General features: G+C 36.7%; 1 protein-coding gene across 3 annotated transcripts in view; it reads left to right on the top strand.

The window, feature by feature from the left end:
* The window catches only part of LOC109233134 (uridine-cytidine kinase C-like), a 15,487-nt gene continuing 5,170 nt past the window's right edge, over nucleotides 2,518–12,834 (top strand). Inside the window, exons 1-7 of one of the 3 annotated variants that reach the window (XM_019398909.1) lie at nucleotides 2,518–2,831; nucleotides 4,412–4,768; nucleotides 7,327–7,441; nucleotides 8,285–8,480; nucleotides 8,593–8,706; nucleotides 8,817–8,990; nucleotides 9,864–10,058. In XM_019398909.1, coding sequence (XP_019254454.1) covers nucleotides 4,429–4,768; nucleotides 7,327–7,441; nucleotides 8,285–8,480; nucleotides 8,593–8,706; nucleotides 8,817–8,990; nucleotides 9,864–10,058 — 1,134 coding nt within the window. In that variant the 5' untranslated portion in view covers nucleotides 2,518–2,831; nucleotides 4,412–4,428. The other 2 variants (XM_019398910.1, XM_019398908.1) reach the window with 2 other exon arrangements.

The raw sequence follows: 12,834 nt of genomic DNA, 5'->3' as shown, positions 1-12,834 counted from the left end.
CAAATACAGTATTTCACGAGAGAACAAAGCACGTAGAAATTGACTGTCATTTTATTAGACAGAAGATTCAGGAAGGCTTGGTAAAGACTCAATACGTCTGTTCAAAAGATCATCTAGCAGAAATTCTAACTAAAGGCTTGGGAAGACCACAACATTAGTATCAAGTTGTCAAGCTGGATGTGCTCAATGTCTTTGCACCCTCCAACTTGAGGAGGAGTGATGAAATATGGATCACATGATGTATTAGTGTAGAGTAGTGGAAGCTCATTATTGAGTTAGTTAGTTGTGAATGAATGTACGCCTACATAACTTACCTCCCAGACCAAGGAAGGAAAGTCTTAGATCTATGTAGTTCTCGACCCCTTTTGTTAAACCAGTTCCTGTACGCAGAATCTATTCCATTCTGTAAAGTAGTCTGGGAGATGGTGTACACGTAGGATATTAGTCAAGTAGTTAGTGGAAGTTGAGATGTCTATATATGTATGGTTATTTCATTGTAACAGGACATGTTTTCATTTTCCTCTCAATGCGATACTCTGTTTCTTCTCCTCTCTCTTATGTTCAGCTATGGCATAATCAGATTAGGGCTTCCATTGTCAATTCATCAGAGTTTCATCAGTGTGGCCATAACTAGTCCTTATGGACTTTTATAATCCAATTCTAAGTTGGATACTAATTTATAAACTTTTTATTAATATTTTCGTACTGAAAATATAATCTCATTCCAAATGGGTTTAACAGCCTGTTTGGCCAAGCTTCTCCAATCCTAGAAGCATTTTTTTTTAAAAGGTTGAAGTGTTTGGCCAAGCTTTTGGAAGAAAAAAAGTTGCTCTTGAGAAGAAGCAGAAGCAGTTTTGGAGAAGTAGAAAAAAGTAGCTTCTCTCCAAAAGCTCTTCTTTGAAAAGCACTTTTGAGAAAAATACACTTAGAAGCAGTTTTTAAAAGCTTGGGCAAACACCAATTGCCGCTCAAAAGTACTTTTCAAATTAATTAGCCAAACACAAACTGTTTCTCACCAAAGGTACTTTTGAGAAAAGTAGAGAAAAAACACTTCTCTAAATAAGCTAATTTTTGGAGCTTGGCCAAACAGACTATGCCAAACATCCCTAAGGATTCACGTCACTCCAATTCAACATTGGATTTAACTTATACGTCCTTTATGGACAATATAATTCTCCAACCAAAAAAAAAAGACAATATAATTCCAATTCCAAATTGGTAAGAATTAAATTAATATTATATACATAACTTTATATAAATCAATATTAATTTATTTTATATATATATTACATATATGTTTCAACCAGAAGATGTAATTTAATTTCTTATTCCAAATAAACAAATTTAATTGGTTCACAATATTAATTATATCCTTTGTGCTAGAAAAGAATATAATAATATTTGATTTAGACTAATAACTTTATTTATTTGACTAATTAAATTTTTAATTTAATTGTCAAATAATAAGTTAACTAATCCTTTAGCAAATATCACAACACTCGTTAATGTGTGACCCCACAGGTTCAATACTAAACCGATAGCAACTTGATCACATCAATAGACTAATCAAGGGTGACGTCTAGCAACACTCCTTAACGGCCGGATAGAATGAATTTACTCTCAAGAACCAGTAGAAGAATAATGTAGTAATTCCTTCCTTATAGCTCTGGGTCACCCTAGGATATGGTTCAACTGTTAAATCCTAACAGGCGACCAATTATGTGTTCATGTCAAATATAATCGACCATTGAGTGACCTAAGAAACTCTTTCCTTCTTTCATTCAATTGCTCTAGCTAAGGTCCTAATTTAGTGGTTTATAATTCATGACAAATGGAGCTTAAACTCATTACCAAGAGTTGACATACTCCATCTTGATCAATCACTAATTTTACAAGTATTTAATCATACCCAATATCCTTTCAACTATCGCCCTAGGACCATAGGTGTCTAGTATCAAAGTACAATAAATAAGTTGTCAATTACTATTACGATCTCAGGTCAAAGGAAACTCTTACATCACATTCTTCAAGAGAATATCCTATTGACAGTTTATGGTAATTCTAACCATTAGGAGTTATCTAATGAGCCGATCCATTGATCATATCTCTATATGCATCGTCTATCTATGTGATTTAGTTAATGAGACCAACTAATCTTTATCCCATAAAGGCGATCACATAAATATTAATCAACCGGATTACTAATGTCCAAATTAATAATCATACGAAGATTAAATTGTTAGAGACTTTACTCTCATTATCATGATCTCCATCACGATGACAAGTCTCAAAATTTAATCAAGGACCTTATTAAATTAATCAAGCAATTAATAATAATTATGATAAGAGAATATCAAATGCCATATATTTATATGAGATTGAATCTAAGACATATCCACTACATCCCTAACCATTTATACGTAATAAGTCAACAATTCCTTCATCATAAATTCATAATTACTGCAGAATTCATCCATTATGATATTTCCAAACAATCCCTGATCGATTCTACGCAACGATACGGCCTACGGTTTTCTTTTTCTTTCCCTCCTTTTTCTCATCTTTATCTAAGGAGTCCACATGTTTCTTTTCCCCTGTCCTACAGCGACGGCCAAAGACAAAATATCCAACAAACTCACAAACTCAGTAACTTCTCCGAGTTAAAACCCAACAACAGTCCACCACGCTGTCTTCTTCTCTTTGCTATATTCCTTATTCCCGTTCAGTTCACTTGGACAACACCAAGAATAAGAAATTCGTGCTATTGTCAGATACTACTCTAATATATACTCATTTGATCAGGGGTACAAGGATTTGCCCGAACTTTCAAGGTCTGTTAATCAACGGTCTTTAATTCAATGTTTTCGGTATAAATTTTTTGATTTTGCATGCAGTTCCAAATTATTTGGGTTTTGATTGAATTTGTGATTGAGCCTTCTGTTATCTCAAAGTTGTACTTTCTGGTTGATCTTTGAAATTAGTAGTTCACTTTATCAATTAACACCAACAATTAAATCGTACGGATTCTTTCATCTTGCCTGCTTGAATGTTGATAATCTTGAAATTCGTCGGTGGTTGACTAAATTTTATATAGGTGATAATATTTACCATGAGTAGTTTCTTTTGGAACGCTTGTGTGAAAAAACTCAGTTTCATTCATATTTCCTCATTTTTTTCGCTTTCTTGCTATCAGATACTATACTAGTATATAATTTTGGAGGCATTCTTCCTCCTCCCCTGTAGATATTCAATTTCAGTTTCCTTTAGTTTTCAGGACCTCCTTTGCCGTTTAAATCATTTGATTGTGCTCTTAAGTAAGGTAACTAGCTTGAACTCTTATCCGAAATCTATTCAGAGAAATTATTCTTTTTTCGAATTAGTGAGGTTGGCTTGTATCCATTTTCGAAGATGCGTGATAGTTAAATTATTTTTACACCGTCAGCCCAGTGGCGTAGCCACATTATGCGATTCGCTGGAAAATTATACTGCGTATATAAATCAAATACTATTTTATATGATCATATATTATATTTTGAACACCCTTAATATAGTTGAGTGAGACAGTCTAGTGGTCCAGGGTGTTCAAAGTGATGTGTTGTTCACGGGTTCAAAGTTATCTGCCCATTTTTTTCGCCAAAACTAAACAGAGACGGTACCATGTAGTCTGTTTGACTCTTTTTCAAATAGTTCATACCTTTTATCGGCAATTTTCTTTTATTGACTTGTTTAAAGTTTGAACACCCTTGGCGGCATTCCTGCCATGCTACTGCGTCAGCCTACTACAACCTTTCCTTTAACTAGTGTCGGGACCTGCAAAACACTTTGCGACATAGTGGAGTTAGACAAACAATATGTTTTTGAAAATCTTAAGTCAAGGATCATTTTGGTTTACTATGGGGATGCAATATGTAACGGCCATCTTGGGATAGAGTGAGCAGCCACCTAGTGGTGTGGTATGCGCTGCCGGAGTATCTCCAAGTTTCTGACTGCAAGCTCCGGAGTGAGATGTAAAGTCGCTGTTGTTGCTATTTGTGGTAAAATGCATTATGTCAACCTCTTTGTTCATGATTAGACGATACTACATGTATTCTTCCTACACATGCGTGTGCACATATATGCATTTTCTCTTTTGCTTTGATTTCATCAAGAGCTGCTTTGAGACCGCATTTTCTCATGATCAGTATCCTTTCAAGAAATAGTACTTCTATCTGATATCTGCATAAATTAATTTTTTGTTTAAAGCATGCCAAAAAAATACAGAAGTTGAAACTTTTTCTTTGCGAATGAAATTCTCTTGCAGATGATGTCGTATATCCAGTCCCCCATAAAAGACGTTCTGGGGGCCATAGACTACTGTAATGTTTGGATTGCTGTTTAAATTTAAGTTCCTTATTTGCATCTTAATTTGCAGAATTTTCGAGCTATTTAATGGCCCAGGATACTCTTTCAAGTGCCGATTCACCTCGAAGAAGGTCTGGCCTATTAAGAGATCAAGTTCAATTGGTTAAACGAAGCAACTCTGCTCGTTATGAGATAGTCCCAATTCAAGATCAACTATCATTCGAGAAGGGTTTCTTTATAGTTATCCGTGCATGCCAATTGTTGGCTCAGAAGAATGAAGGAATTGTACTGGTGGGAGTTGCTGGTCCTTCAGGGGCCGGAAAGACCGTGTTCACAGAAAAGATCCTGAATGTTATGCCTAGTATTGCTATCATAAACATGGACAACTACAATGATCCCAGTCGTATCATTGATGGAAACTTCGACGGTAGTCTTGCTTTTGGTCTTTATGATAGGTTATTACATGAGATAATTTTGTTGATGTCTATGATTTATTCTTCTAGTTATGTAGCATTTGTTTGATTATTTGCATCATCTTCACATAGCAACCTGCAGACTTCTCTTAGTGTGGGATATGTTGATATCATTCCATATGGAGAAGGAGATTGCAAACACTAGGATTTAAATGATATATTTGGAAAGAAATCATAGAGAAGCATGCACAAACTCTCTGTTTCACAGAAAATTGAATTGGGGATATATATATCTAATACACTTATTACGTGTTTCTACTGTACCACTCCTTTACGAAGAGAGAAATTTTTGAGAGCTTATTCTGGTTGTAATTCTCGTTTTGTTAACTTGGTTGCCTTGAAAGTAATTAAAGTACTAATATAGGAGAGTTTGTTACCATCCAAGTCATCCATCTGGATACATCTTCCTGAGCATAGATGTCCTTACGGAGCAATTAACAAATTGTAATCACAAAGTACAATGGTCAAGAAGTGTGAATTCTTCTAAGAAGATGATTATTGCACGGGCATTGTCTTTACCCATCTTCTACAATCTTCATAGAAGTACGCATAGCAGCATCTTAAAAATCAAATAAGCTTTGAGGAAATTTTCCACTATATATCAGAAGGGAAACATTGTGCATCCATTTATCATAGTTTCTTTCCTTTACTCTGATAAAGTTTTTCCAACTTTTATCATCTACAATAGATAAGACATGGTGACTTTATTTTGGATTAGGGATTATATAATATAATCATGTCCTTACTCATTGAGGAGAATAATCTGAGCTGAATATCTTGTTGGCGAAAACTTTTACGAAATTTCCTAGTAAAATAACGCTCACCCAGTAATCAGTCCGAGTGAATTATTTTAGTCTGTACTACCAATTAGAAAAGCCAAAAATCTCGAGATCAGTTGATTACACTGTTAGGGAGTCCACACTGAGAAATAGAAACTGTTTGCCTTCCGGGTTAAGGAATACAGCATTTATTTTCAATGACCCCTTGTTTGCCCAAGGCTTTGGTCCAGTGGTAAGAGTGCAACACGTGATGTGTGGGTGCTAGGTGCACGTCACGGGTTTAAATCCTGCCGCAGATGAAAGCCTAGTATTTAAGTGGAGAAGGATAGAGGGGTGGGCCCATTCTCCACCGAGTTCTGAATCGTGCACTACTGAACCCTTGGAGATTTCTCTGTTATTAAAAAAAGGAAAAAGAAAAGAAAAAAAACAAGGAGTTTTAACTCTTCTCTAAATTCATCCCTGATCTAAATATATATATGCATATGCACATGAAAGATGAAGACATCATTGAACAAATACTTTGTACGATTCAGTAAAGCACACTGCTAAGACGAAGTATATATCTATGCCAAAGAATGTAGCTTAAACCCTTTATATCTCGCTGCTACTGCTTCATCTAAAAGTTAAAGCTGGCAAAGAAGGGAGCCATTTATTTTTTTATTTTAGGCCTGCAACAGTATGGCTGATTGATACCTCCTGACTGTACATTGCATTCTTGATTTAGGAATCTTTTAAAAGTCAAATCCTAATAGGAATTTTCAGGCTGCATTTGCAGCTGGTTAATGTGATAATGAATGATAAGAGTAAAATACTAACAAGGAATACTATTTTCATAGCTAGAGCATGGCCATTGTTAGTATAAGGAAAAATATTGAAAATGCAAAAGTATCAAGTCGTCTTGCATTAATGAATAAATATTGGGTGCTAGACAGTTTCTTAATTTGCAGATCTCATTGATCCTTTCTATCACAGGATAATAGATGTGTACAGCTGTCACCTCTCCTTAATTTAGTTTTTCAGTTTGTTCTTTTTTATGTGAAAACTGTTCATGAGTCTAAATCTCTCTGGATTCTATGGTGCTGAGTTTGGAAACCAATCATCATCATCAAATAAATGTTGCTAATTGCTAAAAGTTTTGGAACTTGTCTCATAAGTGAAATTATGTCACAGTACGCAACTTCTCATGCTTTTTGCGCATCTTTATCAGGAAGGAAATAACAGAAGAGTTTCTTGGTTTAACTGTTTTCAGCTGATGGAAAGTTAAGAACTAGAGTTTTAAAATCCTTCATTATAAACAACTCTTGAAAACTCTTGATATACCACTGTGTATATCAGGCTCACAAGGGCTTGTGCATAAGGTGTTCCTGTAGAACGCCACAAAGGATCATTGAAGAAAACAATGCACTTATTGTTGAATCGAGAACTTAGAATTGACGTCTACCTTGCATTTTGAATGTGTGTTTCTGCTATAAAGAATAAACAGTGCAATTTGATTGAGTGTTCCTGCATTTTGAGATATTATTTCCAGCATGTGGTCTTGCGGAAATGGTTAGTCCATATTTAACTGTTTTGGATCATGTCAGCATTCGTCATAGTCGTTTTATTCTGCTTTAGTGTTTTTAATGTCCTTTGCCACCTTATTACCAAGGAGAGGAGAAGCTATGCTGTGACTAATGATTGAATTTAAGATGATGATTTTCAATGACTTTTATCTCCTGGTATTGTTGAAACAGATCCACGCTTGACAGACTATGAGACTTTGCTCGAGAATATACATGGGCTGAAAGCGGGGAAGCCTGTTCAAGTTCCTATATACGATTTTAAATCTAGCTCTCGCGTGGGTTATAGGTCAGTTGTCATTCTTCTCTTCACTATTTCTGCTAGGCCGATGTTTACTTTTCCTGACAACACACTGCTTTTATATGGATCCCTCTCTTTCTTCACGTCCTTTTTCCCTTTAGATTGTTCCTTGGTGCTAGGGATTTTTCTTCTTTTCTTTTTTATTCATTGGAGTTCAAGGAGAGGGATTGAAGAAAAATACTTGTTGTGCAGGGGAAGGAGGTTTCTGTGGTGGGGTTTACCCCAAAAAAATGTTCATACTGCTCATTAACCGCTTTTATATTTGAAAGACATTAAGACGTCTATTTTCTTTCTACTGTTTGTATATAACATTTGATTGAAGCCCATGAATGACATTGCATATCATTCTTAATCTAGACCTTCATAATATCCATTAACTTTTTATGCGAAATTCTGCTCATTATATGTCGGATTTATTTTGGTGAAGAAGACAGGGAGTTGTGATTTGTGAATCAGCCATCCTGGCCGCCCCCTTGCCCCGCGTGGTTTTTAATTACATTCATGACCTGATATATACACAATCTAACGAGTTTGTGTATACATAGAGATCTTAATAGAAAATCAACAAGGAATATAAAGAGCTAATAGTATATCTTCAGAGAGAAAAGAGGAAACAAGAAGAGAATGGTGTAAAGAGGGGAGAGATTCAGAGAGACCTATCGAAATACAATTAAGAGCTTCGCCTAGCTGACATTAATGGAAGAACATCTTAAATTTATAATCAAGAACCGGTTCCATACAAAATGTTTTATTTTCTTACTTGCCAATGTAAAACACACGTTTTCTACTTCTTTCTGATCCCATTACTTTTTCTGACCATTGATTTGACAGAACACTTGAAGCTCCAAGCTCTCGAATTGTTATAATTGAAGGGATATATGCTTTGAGTGAAAAATTGAGGCCATTACTAGATCTCCGTGTGTCTGTCACGGGTGGAGTGCACTTTGACTTAGTGAAACGGGTTCTCAGGGACATTCAACGTGCTGGACAAGAGCCCGAGGAGATAATCCAACAAATTTCGGAAACGGTTCCGTTTCTGTTATTTTAATAATATATTGCAAGACATATCCGTTTCAAATTTCTTTATACATTTAGTTTGGCATCCAAGTACAATGAACCGTACGTCATTCTTCCAACAGGTGTATCCTATGTACAAAGCCTTTATTGAGCCTGATCTACAGACAGCTCATATCAAAATTATCAACAAGTTTAACCCGTTCGCTGGATTTCAGAACCCAACATATGTTTTAAAGGTCTAACATTTTGACCTTTCTCTTTACGTTCCATTTAAATTGTGACTACAAGGTTACTTGTGAACTGCAAGCACAACTTTTGGGACTGATGCTTTCTAAATATATTACAGTCAACAAAAACTGTGACTGTAGACCAGATCAAGGCTGTGTTTTCAAATGAACACAAGGAAATTACAGAGGAAACTTATGATATTTATCTCCTACCTCCTGGTGAAGATCCTGAAGCTTGCCAATCATATCTTAGGATGAGGAACAAGGATGGAAAGTACACTCTTATGTTTGAGGTGTGACCGATAAATTCCTTGTTTACATGCTGAGCATATCAGTTAGTAATAGTTGGACTACTTGTCACCTTTTTTGTCTTGTCATTTTCAGATGGTAAATTTGCTTGATATTGGTTAAGCTACTTGGATCCTTCATATGATCTATTTGATTGCGATTGCATATATTCCATTAGTGAAGTAGCAAGAATGCTGTCAGCATGTATTGCTGGTCTTTCTTGTATATGCTGAATGAACTACCTTTTAAATTCTAGGTTTTAATGGTTATAGAGCTCGCTGGAGAAATCTGGCCTTAGTTATTTCATATCATACAGACAGAAGAAATATAGCAATCAATCTAATACAGATTAAGGCTTTTAAGTAGAATCCTACTGTTCTGTCATAGATATGTGGACACTAAAACATAGAATACAGTCTATTGTGTGACTAACTTCATTTTAACATTTTGCTGATATGACTTATCATAATCTAATCTCTCTCCATCTTGCTCTATTTGCATCTGTCTTCCCCTGATAGAGCATTTCTGCACCTTGTTTTTACGATGAAAACTAGATGTTGTAGTACCAAAATCGTAGATAAATCAGATCTTATTTGTCATTCTAATGTGGATGACACCTGACTCACTTATAAGGAAGATACTTCGAAGGAGCATCCAAGTTCACCTGTGACCAAAGTCAAATGCTGCAGTTTAGCTTGTTATTCTGTTTGCTACATTGCTATAAATGAGCAGTCAAGAACTTTCAACTTTGGAATTTATTTCTGTGTTTCCTATTTTGGGTACATTATTGGTATCTATTGAATTCTTGAAGGCATTGTGCGGAATGTCAAGAAATAGTAATCTTGAATCATCTGAGGATTTTCATGTACTTCTTTCAGGAATGGGTGACAGATAGTCCTTTCATTATATCACCAAGAATCACCTTTGAGGTCAGTGTACGACTTCTTGGTGGTTTGATGGCATTAGGATATTCAATTGCGACCATTTTGAAAAGGAGCAGCCACATCTTCTCTGATGACAAGGTTTGTGTGAAAACAGATTGGTTGGAGCAACTTAATCGTCAGTACGTTCAGGTATGACAGTCACAAATTACTAAGTCGTCCTTATCTTATTTTGATTTTTCTTTTAAATGATTTGCAAAACAGAATTTATTTATTATTATTATTATTTTTTATTTTTTTATTTTTTTTTGGGTCTTTTTATCTGTCTCCTGTTTTGAGCATTTGGGTTTATTTTATTTCATCTGGAATTCAGGTAAAGATATGTGTCATTGACCTCCTAGAGAATCTCTGTAAGGCTTTACCCAGCCAATGCATAGACTTAGAATGCGGCTAAGCCGTGGGTAATTGAATGGTTTGAGGCTTGGCATGGCACAGTTGACTGACCTTTCATTTTATTAATCTACTGGAAGCAACATTTCTGGGGTTGAGACAATTGTAAGAATAGTATTTAGGAGAAATATCCAGTTTGGATACTTGCTTGATCATCAGTCATCATATCATTTGAGTGTTTACATTAATTTTTTTTATTTTTATTCAATAAATTATAAACGTGACATGAGGCATGCTGAAAATGATGAAAAGGGGAAGAGGAGTTCCCTAAAACTTCAGTTGAAGTAGTCTAACGAATATCAATGAAGAAAATTTTATGGAGCTATTTTCTGGTGAATATGTGTGTTCAGTTTTAAATTTCCAAATCGCTGACGACTTAAGGAAAAAAGTGAAGTCTGTTAGAAATGAGTTTCCTCTTCCTCAGTTCTGTCATTTGTTGGCCTGAAGTTAATTGCTATCATTATTTCTGTGAGAAAGCACGGGAGAAAATATATTATTGATGTATATTCATATGTTACAATGAGCCCTATATATATACACACATAACATGTCCTACTCCTAATATATATTGGATTAGGGTTATTTATTTACTCCTATTTACATGACTATTCTAACACTCCCCCTCAAGCTGGTGCATATAAATCATATGTACCGAGCTTGTTACATATGTAGTTAATACGAGGACCAGTGAGGGACTTGGTGAAAATATCTGCAAGCTGATCATTTGACTTCACAAACTTTGTAGCAATATCTCCCGAGAGTATCTTTTCTCTAACAAAGTGACAGTCAATCTCAATGTGTTTAGTTCTCTCATGGAACACTGGATTTGACGCAATATGAAGAGCAGCTTGATTATCACACACAAGTCCCATCTGACTAATCTCACCAAATTTCAACTCCTTGAGCAACTGTTTGATCCAAATTAGCTCACATGTCGCCATAGCCATCGCTCGATATTCTGCTTCTGCACTAGACCGAGCAACCACATTCTGTTTCTTGCTCTTCCAGGACACCAAATTTCCTCCTACCAAGACACAATATCCAGACGTAGAACGTCTATCAGAAGGTGATCCTGCCCAATCAGCATCTGAGTATCCAACGATCTGCTCATGGCCTCGACCCTCAAACAATAAACCTTTGCCTGGAGCTGATTTTATATACCGAAGAATGCGAACAACTGCATCCCAATCGACTATCACACGGAGAATCTATAAACTGACTCACAACACTCACTGAAAAGGAAATGTCAGGTCTTGTCACTGTAAGGTAATTTAATTTACCAACCAACCGTCTATATCTTGCATGATCGCTAAGAGGCTCCCCCTGTCCTGGCATAAGTTTAGAATTCGGATCCATCGGAGTGTCAATCGGTCTACAACCTGTCATTCCTGTCTCTTCAAGAATATCTAAGGCATACTTTCGTTGTGAGATCACAACACCTGAGCTAGACTGAGCGACCTCAATACCCAGAAAATACTTTAGTTTGCCCAAATCCTTTGTCTGAAAGTGTTGCAAGAGATGTTGCTTCAATTTAGTAATACCATCCTGGTCATTGCCGGTAATAACAATGTCGTCAACATAGACCACCAGATAAATACAGAGACTCGAGGCAGAATGCCGATAGAATACAGAGTGATCAGCTTCACTCTGAATCATGCCAAATTCTCGAATAACTGTGCTGAACTTACCAAACCAGGCTCGAGGAGACTGCTTTAGACCATAAAGTGACCGACGCAAGCGACATACAAGGCCACGAGACTCCCCCTGAGCAACAAACCCAGGTGGTTGCTCCATATAAACTTCATCCTCAAGGTCATCGTGTAAAAAAGCATTCTTAATGTCCAGCTGATAGAGAGGCCAATGGCGAACATCAGCCATGGATAGAAAAAGGCGGACTGATGCTATCTTAGCCACAGGAGAGAAGGTATCACTGTAATCGAGCCCAAATATCTGAGTATATCCCTTGGCAACAAGACGAGCCTTAAGACGATTAACCTTACCATCCGGACCAACCTTGACTGCATACACCCAACGACAACCAACAGTAGATTTACCCGAAGGAAGAGGGACGAGCTCCCAAGTACCACTCGTATGTAAAGCAGACATCTCGTCAATCATTGCCTGTCGCCATCCGGGATGAGACAGTGCTTCACCTGTAGACTTAGGGATGGAAACAGAGGACAAAGATGACACAAATGCACAATGGGATGATGAGAGACGATGGTAACTTAAACAGATATAATGAGGATTAAGATTAAGTGTGGACCGTATACCTTTTCGTAGTGCTATCGGTTGATTAAGAGGAGACAAGTCCGCAGTATTAGCAGGGTCAGGTGCAGGACGTGAATCAGCTGGACCTGATGCTGGGCGCGGACGACGATGATAAGTCAGGAGTGGTGGAGCTGTAGAAGGTTGAACTGGACTAGGTGGTGGCACTGGAGCTATAGTTGGTGGAACTGGACTAGGTGGTGGCACTGGACTCGGTGGTGACACTGGAGCTATAGGTAGTGGAGCTGTA

Source organism: Nicotiana attenuata, chromosome 10, assembly GCF_001879085.1.
Source record: "Nicotiana attenuata strain UT chromosome 10, NIATTr2, whole genome shotgun sequence".
Lineage (NCBI taxonomy): Eukaryota > Viridiplantae > Streptophyta > Magnoliopsida > Solanales > Solanaceae > Nicotiana > Nicotiana attenuata.
This window is presented reverse-complemented; position numbering and strand designations above follow the sequence as displayed.